Genomic DNA, 17771 nt, shown 5'->3' on the forward strand with positions numbered 1-17771 from the left:
AGTCCATAGCCCTAAATGGATGCTTCTGACGCCACTACTTTTGAAATTAAATTAGATTTTAAGTGTATACCCTTTCTCTGCTGTTCTCTTCCTTTTGCTCTTTGCATACAGTGGATATTCCTCCCTATAGACCTCCACCCACCTACCCACATCATAAAATATCTTGCCATTGGGCCCTCATTCTTGTTTGTAACTTAAACCAGGGTGGGGAACACTCCGACCCTTCTGATTTTGTTCTTTTCCCATTAGCCCTCCCCCAGCCAGTATGCCCAATGGTCAGGGATGATGTAATCCAACAACTTCTGGAGGGGGAGGGGCACCGGTTATTGTTTACTTGTTTATTTATAGAAGTATTTCTATGTCGCTCTCTTGCAAAACATCAGGGTGGTCTACAGCAGCATAAAAACATTTAAAAGCATTACAAAACAATCATTAACATGACTCAAGAGAGAGGGGAGGCAGAAGCCACAAATTCATAAAGCACCAAGCGTGCATAAAGGATTCAAACATACACATGTTTAATATTCTGTAAAATACAGGATGTTGGGGGTAGATTATATTCACAAGAATAGCATAATACAATGGAACGATGCAGGAAGTGGGTTTGTCAACATTTCTCTCCCTTCCAGGGCTCCTGTGCTTTAAACAGTTGCACAACAAAGCAGAAATTCAGACGGTGAAGCTTTTCCCTGCCAGAATAAAAGTTGGCAACCCCAGCTGGAAGGAATGCAAGGAGGGGGTAGAGTGTGGTTGTGTCCAAGCAGTTGCAGATGTTCTCTCAGCTGGAGGGAAGGTTCAATGGGTCTCTGTTTGGGGGCTTCTCCACAGCATCCCAGATACGTTCCCCATTTTTCTGTCATTTCTGAACTGGAAGAAGAGAGTGAGGAATCTTGCTTAGCCACTGCATATAGGAAGCCATTGCATAAAAGAAGCACAGACAGCTGCAGATGAAGCATAGACAGTTTCATTGGCTGCCAGTTCAAGTTGCTAAGTTCAAGGTGCTGGTTTTGGTGTACAAAGCCCTATATAGCTTGGGACCAGGATACTTGAAAGACCATCTCACCCCTTATATATCCTGTCTGTCACTGCACTGTGCAGATGAGGGCCTCCTGCAGATATCATCTTATCAGGAGGTCCGCTCCACACAACATAGCAATGAGGCTTTCAGTGTGGTGGCACCTACCCTCTGGAATTCCTTCCCTTTAAATATTAGACAGGTGCCATCTCTGTTCTCTTTCTGGTGCCTACTGAACAGGGGCGGCACCAGGCATGACTGGGCCCTTGGGAACCAGCCTGCCCTGGGCTGGCGGCACTGTAGCCCAACACCCCCCATATAGGCAGCACAGGGCTAATAAGCCTGCCTGCGCATCCCACCTACCTCTCCCATCTCTGTGAATGACACGCGTGCTGTGCATGCCTGCCTGCCTTCAACCAAGATGGTGGCAGGGGTGTCAGCCCCTTAGGGAAGCCTCCATCAACATCTTGGTTGATGGCAGAAAGGCACACGCAGCACGGACATCATTCACAGGGACGGGAGAGGTAGGTGGGATGCACGGGTGAGCTTACTGAATCCCACACTCACTGTACTGGGAGAGTGCCTGGGAGCTCTCTCTCTGTGATCCATGGCAGGGTTAGGAGCTGACACTGCCATGGATCATGGAACAAGAGTGCTACCCTCCCACCCTAAGGGGGGCCCTTTAGGGGCCCCTCTGGGCCACAGGGGCCCTTGGCCAGGGCCCACCCTGGCCTCCCTTTGCCACCGGCCCTGCTACTGAAGACCTTCTTCTTTCAACAAGTCCCTTAAGTAGAGACTTTATTCCAACCGACATCTGTATTAGAATTGTTTCTAAGATGCTTTTAAATATGGTTTGTTTTTAAGATTTTTTGAGTGTTTTATCACTGTTTGCTGCCCTGGGCTCCCTTTGGGAGGAAAGGAGGGATATAAATTTAGTAATAAACAGATAAAATTACAAGCTTCAAAGACATGAAAATATGGATTCAACTAGGTTTCTGGCTTTTGCTACAGTGACTGGGGCGAAAAAAAGCAATCTAGCCCCCCAGATATTTTTGTAAGTGCATAATCACAGAGTCCTGCTGAACCAGACAGGGGTGGGAAACCTGTGGCTTGCCAGATGTTGGTGGACTCCAATTCCCATCAGCCCTATGCAGCACAGCCAATGGTCCGGAATGATAGCAGTTGCAGTCAAGCAATGTGGCATGGATCCACAGTGACCATCCAGTTGAGGGAAGCCCAGCTCTCCCATCAGAGACAGCAGTGTTGTGCTGCCACAAGGGGCAGGTCATGGGGAGAGATGTGTGAATGCTGTTCTATGTTGACAACATTGCCCAGCCCAAAAGCAGAGCATGAAGGCATCAGTCTTCCCCATCCATATTTAGGGGCCTCCTGGTCTCAGTCTGGAGGTCCGATTGGCTTTCCTGGGCTTTGTGACAATCTTTGTCCTCTGCGGATTCTCTTTAGCCGTTTAAGCTCCACCTCTTGGACAGTGATTTCTGTCAATTACTCTTGCTTACCTAATTCAACCTTTTAATGTAAATGCATGCACAGTCAACCTCTAAGTGCCTCTATGGGGAACCTTTGGCCCTCCAGATGTTGCTGAGCTACATAAGAACATAAGAAGAGCCTGCTGGATCAGGCCAGTGGCCCATCTAGTCTAGCATCCTGTTCTCACAGTGGCCAACCAGGTGCCTGGGGGAAGCCCGCAAGCAGGACCCGAGGGCAAGAACACTCTCCCCTCCTGAGGCTTCCGGCAACTGGTTTTCAGAAGCATGCTGCCTCTGACTAGGGTGGCAGAGCACAGCCATCATGGCTAGTAGCCATTGATAGCCCTGTCCTCCATGAATTTGTCTAATCTTCTTTTAAAGCCATCCAAGCTGGTGGCCATTACTGCGTCTTGTGGGAGCAAATTCCATAGTTTAACTATGCGCTGAGTAAAGAAGTACTTCCTTTTGTCTGTCCTGAATCTTCCAACATTCAGCTTCTTTGAATGTCCACGAGTTCTAGTATTATGAGAGAGGGAGAAGAACTTTTCTCTATCCACTTTCTCAATGCCATGCATAATTTTATACACTTCTATCATGTCTCTGACCCGCCTTTTCTCTAAACTAAAAAGCCCCAAATGCTGCAACCTTTCCTCATAAGGGAGTCTCTCCATCCCCTTGACCGTTCTGGTGGCCAGGGACAATGGGAGTGGTAGTTCAGCAACATCTGGAGGGCCAAAGATTCCCCACACCTGCTCTGCACTAACACCTTGGTTCTCATTCAACAGAGCATGAGCACTGAGAACAACGGTTGTTCCGCCGGAGCAATAGCCTAACTTATGGTGAACTGTGACTCATTGGGAGATCGCAAGATCACTTCTGAGAAGCAGCCAGAACTCCATGGGCAACCTTCATCAACCAGATGTTTTAGACTACAGCTTTCCCATCAGCCCCAGCCAGCACTTTAAGTGAGTTTGTTGCATGCTTACCTCAGCTCAACCACAGGTGAAAGGTGAGCAGCAGGTTGAAGGCAACGCTCTTGAGGAAAATGACTCTCAGTCCCAGCACGGTGACAGAGAGAAGATTCAACCTCTCATCTGATTTTTAAAAAACAAAAACAAAGGGGGGGAGAATAAGTGTCACATGAGAATAAGTTTCTGTATTGCAAGCTGCCACCTTTCTTTTCTTATGGATTTCAAGGCCAACTTGGACAACTAGTGCTGTTGTTTTAAAAAGCATCAAGATCCCCCCTAGACTCTCACTAATTTGCGGAAGGGATTCAATTGCAAACTGACACATTTCGGTTTTCTCAATTAAAGCAAATTAAAGTGCCTTTCTGCCCCAACAAGCCCACTTTAAAACAAAAGCTAGATCTCCCTTGATCCATGGTTATCCCACACTTTCTGGGATCATACCATTGCGGTGACATTGGACGGAATGATGTGTGGACAGTCCAGTACAAATTCACCACCATTATTACATCAGGGACATGTTACAGAATACACCCACAAACAAACCACCAGTCCCCACTACATTTAACTAACCCAAGTGGTCATTTGGCAACCCTATTTGCTTATGGGGGATGATTTTTAAGACAAAGTTATGGTTTCATTTTCTTTTTGTTCCTACCCAGCTTGCACATCCTCTGTTGCACATACCTGTCTCAAAAGCCGCTGTCTTCTCTCCTAAACACATGTCTGCAGAATCTGTAATATTGATGAGAATGATGATTAATGATGATGATAATTATGTTTCCTCTTTTTATTGGTTATCTTTACATTTTTTTCCTCCACGAAAAGAAAAATGGAATAGATGCCAGAACCAGGGAACATTTATTTTCTCTTTTTCTGAGATCTATGTTGTTCTAGTTTGGGGTATATGGTGGTGGTGGTGAGAAATAAATGCTAAACTGAATGAACGATCCACTTTATTCTGACATCCGCTTTGCATCACTTTACATCATTTGTTAAGGGGCTTCTAACTGCCTTCCATGCAGTCCTTTCGAGTATTGCAGAGGATTCTGTGGTACATGGTTGAAGATGCACACTCAGTTTGTGTGGGGCACTAGCCAGGCCTGCTGGTCCTCACTGATGTTCCACTTGAATTGAGTCAATGATGTGGGACACTCCCAAATCTGTGCTTGCAGATTTCTGGCGAAGATAGGAATCAATGGACATTATCACTGCCTGTCAAAGGAAGCTTCTCCTCAAAATACTCTCACAATGATTCCTTGGAGGTAAGGCAGATGCAGACTTGTTCACTGGTAGCACCTGTGTTGTGAATGCACTCCCGGCTGAAACAAGAGAGGCCCCACCTACACTGGCATTCTGCTGGCTTTTGGAGATGCACCTGTTCACACAAGCATTCTCTCTGTGTGTTAATTGCTCTGATGTTTCCAGTGGGATTGTTTTATTGTCTGTTTTAATTATAGATGTTTATCGCGTTTTAATGGGGTTCTTTTGCTGTATATTTAATTGTGGATATTCTTAAATTGTAAACCGCTTTGATGCTTTTAAATGAAATAGCGGTGTACAGGTATATTTCTAAATGAATGAATGAATAAATAAATGTTTTAATGTTTGTGTAACTGTAGGGACCAGCTGGTGCTCTCTGGTAATATTTTATTTGTTTAATTAATTTATATCCCACCCTTCCTTCAAGAAGGATCCCATTACATTGCATTTTTGAGATCTAAATTGCAAAAAGAGAGAGTAGATGTTGCACCAGTTGACCCATCTTCCCATACTCAAGAATAAATGTCTTTCTCGGAAACTAGAACTGTGGGTTTTCCTCCAGAGTTTCAAATGGAGAATATGATGCATGCAGATCCACACAAACAAAGCGAGACTTGCTTTCTGATCTTATGTTAATGGAAAGCAAGCCCTGCTATTCTCGAGTGGGACAAGGAGGGGAAAACAAAATGAGATGAAATGAAAAAGTTGAGTTGTTCACTAACATGCACCCAGGAATCCTTGAAATGAATCTCTTAATTATTATTTTTTTAAAAAACAAACAAACCTGTAATTGGTCTCCTGTCTGAGGAGAAAGGGTAGAGTTGGATTTCTTGATCCCTTGATCTCAGGAAGCAAGGCTAGTGATAAGGCTCTTGTACCTCCCACCCTGTGGGGTCCCCAGATGTTTTTGGATGACATCTCCCATCATCCCCAGCCACCTTAGCCACTGGTCAATGGATCATGGGAGTTGTAGTCCAACAATATCTGGGGACCCAAAGTTGAAGAACACTGCTGTAGAGCACCTTACCAAGTTAGGTGGGTCAGACCTGCCACTGTATAGTTTTAGGCAGCTGGTAAAAAGAAAAAACTGTTTAAAAACTATTTTACCCAATTGTTCTGCGTTCTTGCCAGTTCATCTTTGCGGTATTTGGCTGTGTACACACACCCTACCTTTAAAGCACATTATGTCCCCCAAAGATTCCTGGGAACTGTAGTCTACCCCTCACAGAGCTACAATTCCCAGAACTCTTAAGAAACTACAATTCCGAGGATTCTAGGGGGGGGAATAAAGTGCTTTCATTGTGCTTTAAATGCATGGCATGTGCACAGTCTTTGCTTTGATGCCTATTTTGGATTTTGTTACAGGAGATCAGATCAGATGTTTGTGATTTCAGCGGGGACTGTGGTCTTTTTTGTTGTTGCTTTTGTGTGTGTTTTGGATGGTAAGCTGCCTTGAGTTTCTTCGAAGATCGGGTGGGGCATATCGATTTTTTAGCAGGAAATAAATACAGATACATTTCAGCTCATAGTCTAACTATGACGCCCTTGGGAGTGGTCATCAGGAGATTTGGGGTGAGTTGTCAGCAGTATGCTGACGATACCCAGCTCTATTTCTCCATAACATCTGAATGGGGAGAGGCCGTGCAAGCCCTGGACCGCTGCCTGGACTCGGTGGTGGGCTGGATGGGAGCCAATAAACTGAGTCTGAATCCTAGCAAGACGGAGGCACTGCGGGTTGGTAGTTCCCGAGTTCAGATAATTGGTCAGTTGCCTGCTTTGGATGGGGTCGTACTCCCTCTGAAAGAGCAGGTCTGTAGACTGGCGGTGCTCCTGGACCCATCTTTGTCACTACAGGCCCAGGTGACTTCAGTGGCTAGGAGTGCCTTTTACCAGCTTCGGCTGGTAAGACAGCTGCAGCCGTTTCTGGACCGGGATAGCCTGACCACTGTTGTCCACGCACTGGTAACCTCCAGGCTGGACTACTGTAATGCACTCTATGTTGGGCTGCCCTTGATGTTGGTCCGAAAGTTGCAGCTGGTGCAAAATACGGTGGAAAGACTGCTCACTGGGGCAGGGTATTGCCAACACGTCACCCCACTGCTGAAAGAATTGCACTGGCTGCCCATTTGCTACAGGGCCAAGTTCAAGGTTCTAGTTTTGGTGTACTGCTTGGTACCAGGATACCTGAAGGACCGTCTTATCCCTTATATACTCAGTCGATCACTGCGCTCTGCAGGTGAGCGCCTCCTGCAGATACCATCTTATCAGGAGGTCCGTTCTGCACAACATAGGAAACGGACCTTTAGTGTGGCGGCACCTACCCTGTGGAATTCCTTCCCCTTATATATTAGGCGCCATCTCTGTTATCTTTTCGGTGCCGATTGCAGACTTTCCTCTTTCAACAAGCCTTTTGAGGTGAGACCTTGTCCCAGTCTGCGTCTGTGTTGGAATTGCTTTTTAATATGCCCTTAAACCTTCTTTTAAAAAATGTTTTTAATCTTAGATGTTTTGAAAGTTTTTTTTAAGTAACATTTTTGAAGATGTTTTGTTTTAATGTGTTTTAAAGTTTGCTTTTATGATGTTTTAGTGTTTTTGATGCTTTTGTTTGCCACCCTGGGCTCCTGCTGGGAGGAAGAGTAGGATATAAATGTAATAATAATAATAATAATAACAATAATAGAACACAAATATTTTCATTGTCTGATTTACCTGCTTTCTTTGTGTCAATGATTTGTCCATTGTAATTGACGTAACATTCAAAGTCCTTGTCACTGGCGTCCCAGACAACAGTCCCGTAGCTGGGTGTTCCCTTGTCATTTTCACTTTCTTTCACTACAATGACTGAACCGTTGACATTTTCTGCATGGTCTTTGCTACGTCCCACTGAGATGGGAGCGGGGAAATAGTCGGTCACAAGGCAGGCTGGTGGGGCTTCTTTGTCTTTTTCCTCATCTGGGTATAGGGTGTAGACGGAAGGCTCAGAACGGTTAAGATCTGAATGAAAAGGGGGGAAGCAAAGAGCAAAAGTTAATCATAAGTGAGCAACTGTGAATGAAATTTTCTGACTTTACTGAAATTTACTGAATGTACTGAAAACAGCAGCTGAAATTTGCATCTCCTGCCTTGAAAACCAATGTCACATTAATAATGGGCATACTCTTTTGTTGTTATGTAGGTGTAGGGATGGGTGAATCTGTCTATTCCAGCTTCTCTCACTTTCTCATTTTTTCCAGTCCATATTTTCACATCACTTTGCAAATTCTTTTTTTTTTTCTAGCTGGAATGGGTCCTTGAACTGTGGTAATGCCTCTTGTTTGCATGAAAGGAGGGAGGATTGGAAGATACATGAGATGTGTGTAGAAAGCTCTGTCTTTTGCAAGGCGGGAATGTGAACTATGATACAAAGTTAAAAAGAGTCACATCCATTGCTCTGCCCATTTTTGCATCCACCACTAGTATGCGGTCCTGGACAAATAATGCAGCCCTCAGGCAAAAAAGGTTCCCCACCTCTGTGATGTAGTTTAGGGGTCTGCTGTTCATATGACTTTTTTTAAAAAAAAGTTGAAAAAACAATCACATTGGGCACACTGAAATGCCTCATTATTTCCAAGGTATAGATTTCAGCTGTTCTGATCATTCCTTGCTAAACTTTTATTGTTATTCATCTATTCTTTGTTTTCTAGCTAGCAGTGCTCAAAGACTAGATAGATAGATAGATAGATAGATAGATATAAAACAGATGTTAAAATATATTACAACAAAACATCCTTAAAACATATTAAAACAAAACAGCTTTAAAAACAGCTTTAAAAAAAAAGCTTTAAAGACATATTAAAAATCAATTCCAACACAGATGCAGACTCGAATTGATCTTTCAACAAGCCTTTTAAGTAGAGACCTTATCCAAGTCTGCATGTGTGTTGGAATTGCTTTTTAATATGTTTTAAAGCTTATATATATATCAATATGAACACCACAGAATACAAATCAAATATAATCAAAACAATTTCATAAATCCAACACGCATAAAGAATAGAATGCCAGGATTAAATTATTCATTCGTTTCATAAAAATCTGACTCCAGTTTCATATGATCTCCCTTCTCTCCTTCATCCCTCTGCCTATAAAAGACAAGTCTTCAAGGAGCCTCAGAATGAAAATTTAAAAATATACCAATCAACAATCAAATCCGAAGAAGAGAACAGAATAAAGGGCTCAGGAACCTGTGCCCTTCCAGATGTGGTTGGACTACAACTCCCTGACCATTGGCCATGCTGGCTGCAGGCTGGTGGGAGTTGGGATGCTGCAAGAGAGACTTGTTGGGCTTGCCACAGTGTCAATAGAACATGAAATAGCTGGGAAACTGGATCTAAAAGTACTAGCGACTGAATTTTCAAAACTTAAAGCAAGAAAAGTTTGTGTTTTAAGAGCACAGAGTTGTTTGATTCAGAATATTTTGTAATCACAGGTTAAAGTTCATTGAAGAGTTTTCTTATTTCTTTCTTTATTGGATATGGTGGTAATGGCAGTTAAAGCAGGATAGCATAATGGATGAATTTGGGTTTGTAATAATAAAAATTATAACATTTTTAATGCATTTTTGTTTAAAATCAGACTGAAATAACATCTAGCTGTTGTGTACAAATCCATTCTGAAAATTCAGTGTCTACAATTTATCTGATCTCAGAAACATTGATTGGACAGATGGATGGACGGTCAAACCAAATAATTATGCCTCTGTTTAAATAAATACACTTAAACAACATTAAATGGATACAGGGGCAAAATGTTTCCCAGTTTACCGAAAATCTCATCCTAGATCTGACCTTGGGGTTTGGGGGTGGGGGTGCCGATTGCATGGTTTGCGAAGGGCGCCAGTTGCTGGCAGCTAGTCTAGGGCCGCCCCTGTGTCTCTGGAATAAATGAACAGAACAAAGCAAGCATATGTTTGTTTTGCATTGCTCTGCAGTAAACAAAATGTTTGCAACTAAAAACTCTGCTTCCTCGACCCCTTGCTCAGTGCAACCAAGCGTTTCATTCCAGCTCTGAGAACCAATTTCCCAGAAGTGTCTACAAAGTTCACACCTCAGCATGTGAACTTTGTTTCACTATGAGTATGAATGCTGAATCTGAGCAGCTGCAGCCACATCACTACTTGCAGTTCTCGCTCGTCTATACAATTTAGTGAACAGGCAAAAGGATGCCCAAGAGTGTGATTTTACATACAAACAGTCCTGCTGAATCAGATCAAAGGCCTATCTTCTCCAGCATTCTGTTCCCACAGTGACCAGTCAGATGATCTTGGAGACCCTGTGGGGTATGGCACCAATTCTTGTCCCATATAGACTTAAGTAGAGCCATGTATACTCCGCAGGGGAAGAATTAAACTTTTGCGTGCCAGGAACCAATATTCATTACCAAGAGATGCAGAATTCTGCAACCTGCATAAGATACACTAGTGGTAGGGAAGCCTGCAGGCCTAATCAGGCCTCCCCATTTGGCCCAAAAGGGCATTCAGCCAAGCCCTGCCCCCTGTACGCAGATGTGGCTTTCCAACATAACAGTACTAATTGCCATATAATAGGTACTATCTTGTACAGTTTGGCTAGGGTGCAGCGTTGCTGTCTCAGATCCGAGGTTAATAACAGGCAAGTCAAAAGACTCCCAATCTTTCCCTAAGGCTCCATGTTCTACTCCCCAAAATATCAGTTCCCTCCTGAAGTGTGTGACCTCTCCCTGTTTGGATTAGAGGCCAGGATTCATGAAGCCATTTACCATGCAGATCGCTGGATCCATACCATCAATGCCGTAACTGTATTGTTCTTCCAAGGAACATATGGGGAGGGGTGCAAATCATCAGATTTGATCTTCACAACATTCCTTTGAGGTAGGTTTAGGTCACCAAGTGAACATCATAGTCCAGCATGGGTTTGGATCCACGTTGCCCTGGTCCACAGTTGATCCTGTCAACTCTACACAGGAATGGGGGACGTGTGGCCCTCCAGAACTGGTTGGACTCCAGCTTCCAGCTTCCCTGACCATTGGTCATGCTGGCTGGGGCTGATGGGGAGCCCAAAACCTTTGGAGAGATGGTTTCCCATCTTTGCTCTATCCACTACATCACACTAGTTCAGGGACGGGGTATCTGTGGCCCTCCAGATGACGTTAGACTTCAGCTCCCATCATCCTTCACCATTAGCCACCCTGGCTGAGGCTAATGGGAGCTGGAATCCAACAACATCTGGAGGGCCACAGGCTCCTCATCCCTGCACATAAGAAGGAAAGAAAATGAAAACTATTAGGAACCAACAAATGAACAAGATGACAACTTACTTGGAAACACAAAGAGGCTTCTTCCAGATCCAAAGATCAAGGCCCTAGCCCCTGTTGTTTCCACACATACTCACCTCCCAGGACTAGCTTTTCAAAGTGTGACAGAGAAAGGTGGATTTCCAATGCAAAACCTCAAAGATTGGGATCCAAAGATCCCCATGTGTAGGTGCAAGCATATGCATTGGAAATGTCCTGATTTTTTCCCTTTCAACTGCACTCTCTTGTGCTCCATCAGAGGCCTTTCCTGGGAGTCCTCAACTTTCAGAAGCAATGGGTGGGACCTGTGTGGTACGGCTGAGGCTCTCACCCTTTCCTCCCCTTAAATATGAAAAGTAAGTCCCCCTCTGCACTATGCATTTTAAATCACCATGACACCACTTTAAATAGTCGTGGCTTCCCCTAAAGAATCCTGGGATTTGTTTGTTATTTATAAATAAATAAATAAATAAAAATAAAGGTGGTGTTAGGAGATCTCTATTCCTCTCTCCAAGCTACAGTTCCCAGTGTGATTTAATAATCAATCCCTCTTCCCAGGGAACTCTGAGAATTCTAGCTCAGTGATGGGAATAATGGTCTCCAAGTCTCAGCACCCGTAACAAACTACAGTTCCCAGGATTCTTTGGGGAAGCCATGACTGCTTAAAGTGGAACAATAGTGCTTTAAGTGTATAGTGTGGATGTGGCCAGATTCACATGCTATAGGCCTTCTTCCCCAATAGGTCTTTGAATTCTACTCACCTGGTTTCACAACCACCTCTGACCCATTACCAAATGTGAGTTTATAACCTGTACCACCATGATTCACACTGCAAGGAAAGACTTTGCAAGAATTCACTGGAGCATGCCTGCATAATTATGCCCCAGAACAGGTCTTGGGAAGCCTCGTGCCCTCCTGATGTCACTGGACACAACCATCCCTGACCATTGGCCATGCTGGCTGGGACTGATGGGAATTGGAGTCCAGTAACATCTGGAGGGCTGCAGGTTCCCCAACTCCAGGGCCAGCACTCAGTTAGACATACCTGATTCCACCGATAATTAAAATAGGGCTTAAAATAGGCATAACTGTGAATTGGATGGTACTCCATAGCCATGCTCCAGAATTTCATGTGGGCCCTGGGTCATGCTTGACACTCCTGCATATGCCAGCTTTTCCCTTCTCATTCACACATTAATAAAATCTACTGATAATGTCTTGGGGATGGCTAGATTACCTCTTTGTTTCTCAGCCATCATCATCAATGTAATATCATCAACATTATTGCCATTCTAATTTATCATTATTATTATCGTTTATTATTAATACCTTCATCATCATTTACTGCTTCTGCTACTACAAACACTACCATTGAACCATAAAGATAAAATATGTAATGTTTAAAGAGTTGTTCTATTTCCTTATCTTTGACTTGCATATGAATTTCAGTGGGTTTCTCTGTGTGTTTGTATTTTGAGAGAGTACGTGAAAGCTTTTGTCAAGGTGCTAGACGATCTACACAGAGCTAATTCTAGATGGAGTGGTCCATACTCTGGGGAGCTACCAAATCTAATAGGGAAAATATAGTTCTGCCCTCACAAGCAATTCAGAGCTCAGCCATTTGGGGGAATGAAAAATTTCAGTAAAGAAAAAGATGGATGGATGGATGGATGGATGGACAGATGGACTGACGGGATTGACTGATATGTAGAAAATATTTGGGAGTCTTTATGATGAGAAAATCACATTACAGACTCGGACCCAAGAGAGGGCAGCATTATGGAACACATTAGGGAGCGGAGGGAAACTACCTACGTATATTAAATTATCTCAAGGTTCCTTCAAAAACAGCACAAACAGGAATGTCAACTTACCAGGGATAACTACAAGTTTGGTCCCACTTCCAAATATGAGTATAAATCCACCACTGTTAACACTGTGAGATATGTCTATACAAAATGGTAGATCTGTAAGGATTGACATGCATCATGGTACCTACTTTATTTCAGAATGGTCTCTTGTAAATTCTTTGTTCCACGAGAGAAAGGTCTGAGATTCTTCGGATGGGCAAAATTTAACAAGTCAATGGATGGGTGAATCATTAGATGCCTCTTTCAAGGATCATTAGGGGATCATGTTTCTGATTATATGGATTTAATTTTCTGCTACCTGGTGCTGTTTTTATATCTACTGACCTTTGAGGTTTTTGAGGAAAGCAATATGAAAAAGAGTCAACAGGCTGGGGTCCAAAGAACTGACCAATGAGGGTTTGGATATGGTTTGTTTATTTTTTCAAACAGCACTCACTCTCCTTACATAAACTACTTTTCAGAACAGTTTCAACATGACGTGGTGAGGCATAGGACCTGCTGTTCCCAGACAAAATAAAATGGAAATCCATCAGGATGATCTAAAGCCTTTGTAAATCCCCAATGTAAGTAAATAATGCCATTTGCTCACTGTGTGTCCACTGAAAACCTCGTTCCTCTCAGAAAGAAAAAAAATTGCCTGCATAGGCCACACTGTGTTAAAGGTCTTATATTTTTAATATAATTAGTACTTCCACTGTGCCCACCATTTTAAATTTCCAGTGTGAATTGGGTTGTGGTAAATTGCACATCATAACATAGGAAGCTAAACACTGCAATGTTATATGAGAGTCAGACAGAGAGGACACAAGCTCTGGAGCTTACTAAAAAAAATATTTATTGTTGTTGCTCTATGCATTTTGGAGTACAACACTCCTTCAAAAGCTGTCAATGCTTGCAGATTTCTTAGACCCCCGCAAAACACCCTGCTCTGTAAACCTAAACTCAGAAACCAGCTCCAACCAAGTTGTGAAGCAACAGGGTTTTTTTTCTACTGGCCTCACTGCAATGGATCAGAAACACCGTTTTAGTGGGAGACTCCAAGTGTTTGAATTTTGAGAGAATATATGGATGCATTGTCAAAATATGGTAATGGACAACAGGTTGTATCCAACTAAGTCATGCTCCAAATAGATCCATTGAAATCAATGGGCTTAAGTTAGTCATGTGACATCCATTGATTTCAGAGGTCTACTCTCTGAGTATGACTTAGCTGGATTCAGCCCAATATCTATAGAGCTAATTGTATGTGAGATGGTCTACTCCTGGCAGAGGATTACATCTAGTGGGAAAACTTACAGAAAATGGGTGGATAGAATGGGTGGATGAATGAGACAGAAACACAGACAGAATTAAGAACCATGCTGGTTTTTGGCTATCTGGCTGTCTCCTTGGAGGGCCACCTATCTCAACATGCTGTTCCACCTACCTCTTAAGAGTCCAGTGATGAAGCACTCTTTACAAATCTGAATCGTCAGAAAGTCCCAACACACGCACCCCTGAAAGAGCTATAGATATAAATCAAGGTATTTCCCGCAGGAGTATATTAAAAGATATCCAGTTTCCCTTAAAACCAGCAAAAGCAGAAATGCCAACCTACCAGGTATAACAAGTTTTGTCCCACTTCCAAATATGTACCTCCAGCCACCAGTATCAACACTGTGAGGCACGCCCTTACAAAATGGTGGTTCTGTGGGACTTGGCTAGGGGTGGAAAGATCTGTCGATCTTGATTCTGTCAGTTTTTCACTTTTCCAATCTCAAATTCAGTTCTCCGCATTTCTGCAGCAATTTGCATATTTTTTTAAAAAATACTCATAAAATTTGTCAGCATTTTAATGCAAATTTCTCTTAATAAACTTAACATCCTTGAATGCAGTTTTGACTAGTGTGCACATTTACGCAAAGTATTTCTCCTAACAGAATGCATTTGTGTATGTTATTTTCACAAATATATTCATTTTTATTCAAACATTTACCTAATATATGCATTTTTTAAGACATTGGTTGGCTGGAGAACTGCAATGCAAAATTCAATACGTGCAGATTTTGAAGGACGGCTGCTTTTCATTTTCTCACATTGTTTCAGAAAGGGTGAATCTGATAGATTTGCCTTTCAAATGTGAACTGAATCAACTTTATTCCCTATCCTTAGACTTGGCATGTATTATGTTGCCCATTCTATTAATATTACACGGAGGGAAAAAAATAAAGATTTAGTTATGCTTGGGGGGGGGAATTATATACCACATGCTTAAAAAAAGAAACGAAAAATGCTTTGGCTCACAACTAAAATGTGTGAGGTTTGGATCCAGATATCCAGCTTAGTCATCTTTATAGAAGACATAAGATTAATTGTCCATCTGCCTCAATATTCTTACAGACAGACGCTAATGAAGAGCAATACGACAATGGAACCAATTCCCTAGAGAGGTAGTGGGCTCTCCGACACTGGAGGCATTCAAGAAGCAGCTGGACAGCCATCTGTCGGGAATGCTTTGATTTGGATTCCTGCATTGAGCAGGGGGTTGGACTTGATGGCCTTATAGGCCCCTTCCAATGCTACTATTCCATGATTCTATGATTCTAAGCCCCTTCTGGTAAATATGGACATGATGGAGATAGCCAGTTCCTGTTGCTAGTCCTCAGCATCTAGTAGTGAGAGGTTTCAGAGCTTGGAAAAGTTACTTTTTTGAACTACAACTCCCATCAGCCCAATCCAGTGGCCATGCTGGCTGGGGCTGATGGGAGTTGTAGTTCAAAAAAGTAACTTTTCCAAGCTCTGGGTTTGATTTAATGGACACATATCCAACCAACCATCTATAACAGGAATGGGGAACCTGTGACCCTTCAGATGTTGGATTCCAGCTCCCATCAGCCCCAGCCACAATGGCCAATGGTCAGGGTTGGTGGGAATTGTAGTCCAAGTACAGCTGGATGGTCACACCTTCCCCATCCCTGATCTATAACAGCACATGGCTCTCTCAAGGTCTATAAGAACAGAGTCACCTGGAAGTTAATGTAACCATAAAGCGAAACTTGAAGATCCTACTTGACTATCTTATGAGATGAGTCAAGACAAAACTCTCACGAAGGTAAATACTGTACTATTATCAATACAACCTATCTATCAATAATATCAATATTGCCTTAAAGAACATAAATAGGCTAACTTACTAGAGAGAACTACAAGCTTTGTCCCACTTCCAAATGTGAGTTTATTCGATCCACCAGCCCAGTTAACACTATGAGACACACCTTTACACAATGGTGGCTTTCAGGTAGTTCCCAAGCACAGTGTTACCTGCTCAATTTGTCTTCTGCAAAACATACATTCAACATATCCTATACTTTTACAACAGCATTCTTAGTTAGGTCAATCAGTCAGGAGCATTATACCTACTTTCTAAATATGTGGACGCTCTAGACATCTGCCTAAGGCAACCTTAACAGCAGAGGACAGTTCTGAATTGAGGATTTGTGTTTCTCAGCGCAGTCTCTTAGCCATTAAACTTCATTAGATCTCTTTCGGGGAGCATATTGGAGACAAGCTAATTACCCAAGCGCTCTGTTTTTTCTTGAGAATTTAGGAAGCTACCGTATACAGAGTCACACCATTGGTCCATCTAGCTCAGTAGTGTGTATTATCTAGCCTGACTGGCAGCAGCTATCCAGAGGTTCAGACGGGGGACATTCCCAGCCCTACCTGAAGATGCCAGGGATTGAACCTGGGGCTTTCTGCTCTACCACTGAGCTAAAGCCCTTCCCAAACAGGAAGCTGCATTATATTGAGTTAAGCCATTGGTTGATCAAGCCCAATATTGTCTAAACTGGGGGTTTCTCTTTCTTTCTTTGCCTTTTCAAAAGCTCCATGTAGGAAAAAATGTTCCCAGTTTGTGGAAGTTTGCAGGAATTTATTCCACGTACATGGATTGGATGGCCTAGTGCATTCACACGCATGACCTGCTCTGTGCATTCACAACAGCATAAATGCTGTTCCTGTATTTGTGCATGAACGATGGTGTACACACTTTTTCCTATTGCTGAGGTTGTCCCCATGTAGCAAAAATGATACATATGAAGATCTCAAATGACTTAATCTAGGTCCATGATGGGGATTATGTGGCCCTCCATCTCTCATAAGCCCTAGCTAATATAGTCAGTGGAGAGGGATGATGGGAGTTGTAGTCCAACAACAGAGGGCCACATATTCCCTGTCCTAGGTTGACTGCAAAAATCAATAAAGTCTAAAAAATATATGAAAAAGTCCAGATTGCTCCAGTAAGTGGCTGTTGTCATATAACCAACACATTTTCATGATCTGGACAAAAAATTGACTTACTTGGTTTCACAATCACTTGGGTCCCACCTCCAAAAACCAGTTTGGTGCCAGTTCCTCTGTAGTCCACACAGTGGCTTAGCATATAACAAAAACTCTCCTCCCTCCCAAGCTGTGGGGAAGCTTTGTGTTTTATGGAAGTATACAGAAGATGAAACTCTTCTCCCTCCTGTGGGTCAGAGGGGTTTAAGGACCAATCCCTCTTTCTAGGAAACTCTGGGAATGGTAGCTCTGTGAGGGGAACAAGGGTCTCCCAACAACTCTCAGCACCCTTTGACGAGCCTGTTCCATTGAAAAGAAATCCCACAAATCCTTTACACAAACACATCTTACTTGGCTGAATGTGGAATCTGGTCCCACTCCCAGACAAAATTTTGTAGCCATTACACAATGTTTGTCATTGTGACAAAAACACCCGGGAAGATGCTCAATTCACAGTGTGACACAGTTTGTCTCAGTATGGATAGCACCCACCAGGTGAAAGGCTGTAGCTCAGTGGTACAGCATATGCTTTTGTGCAACA

General features: G+C 42.9%; 1 protein-coding gene across 1 annotated transcript in view; it reads right to left on the reverse strand.

Moving 5' to 3' along the window:
• Positions 1 to 323: 323 nt before the first annotated feature.
• The window catches only part of LOC133366938 (uncharacterized), a 122430-nt gene continuing 104982 nt past the window's right edge, over positions 324 to 17771 (reverse strand). The window contains exons 10-13 of the mRNA XM_061590487.1: positions 7443 to 7727; positions 4158 to 4205; positions 3489 to 3596; positions 324 to 867 (exon numbers count right to left, since the gene is read on the reverse strand). Coding sequence (XP_061446471.1) covers positions 3490 to 3596; positions 4158 to 4205; positions 7443 to 7727 — 440 coding nt within the window. The 3' untranslated portion in view covers positions 324 to 867; position 3489. The remainder of the gene's footprint in view (positions 868 to 3488; positions 3597 to 4157; positions 4206 to 7442; positions 7728 to 17771) is intronic.

The sequence above is a fragment of the Rhineura floridana genome, chromosome 11 (assembly GCF_030035675.1).
Source record: "Rhineura floridana isolate rRhiFlo1 chromosome 11, rRhiFlo1.hap2, whole genome shotgun sequence".
Taxonomy (NCBI): Eukaryota; Metazoa; Chordata; class Lepidosauria; order Squamata; family Rhineuridae; genus Rhineura; species Rhineura floridana.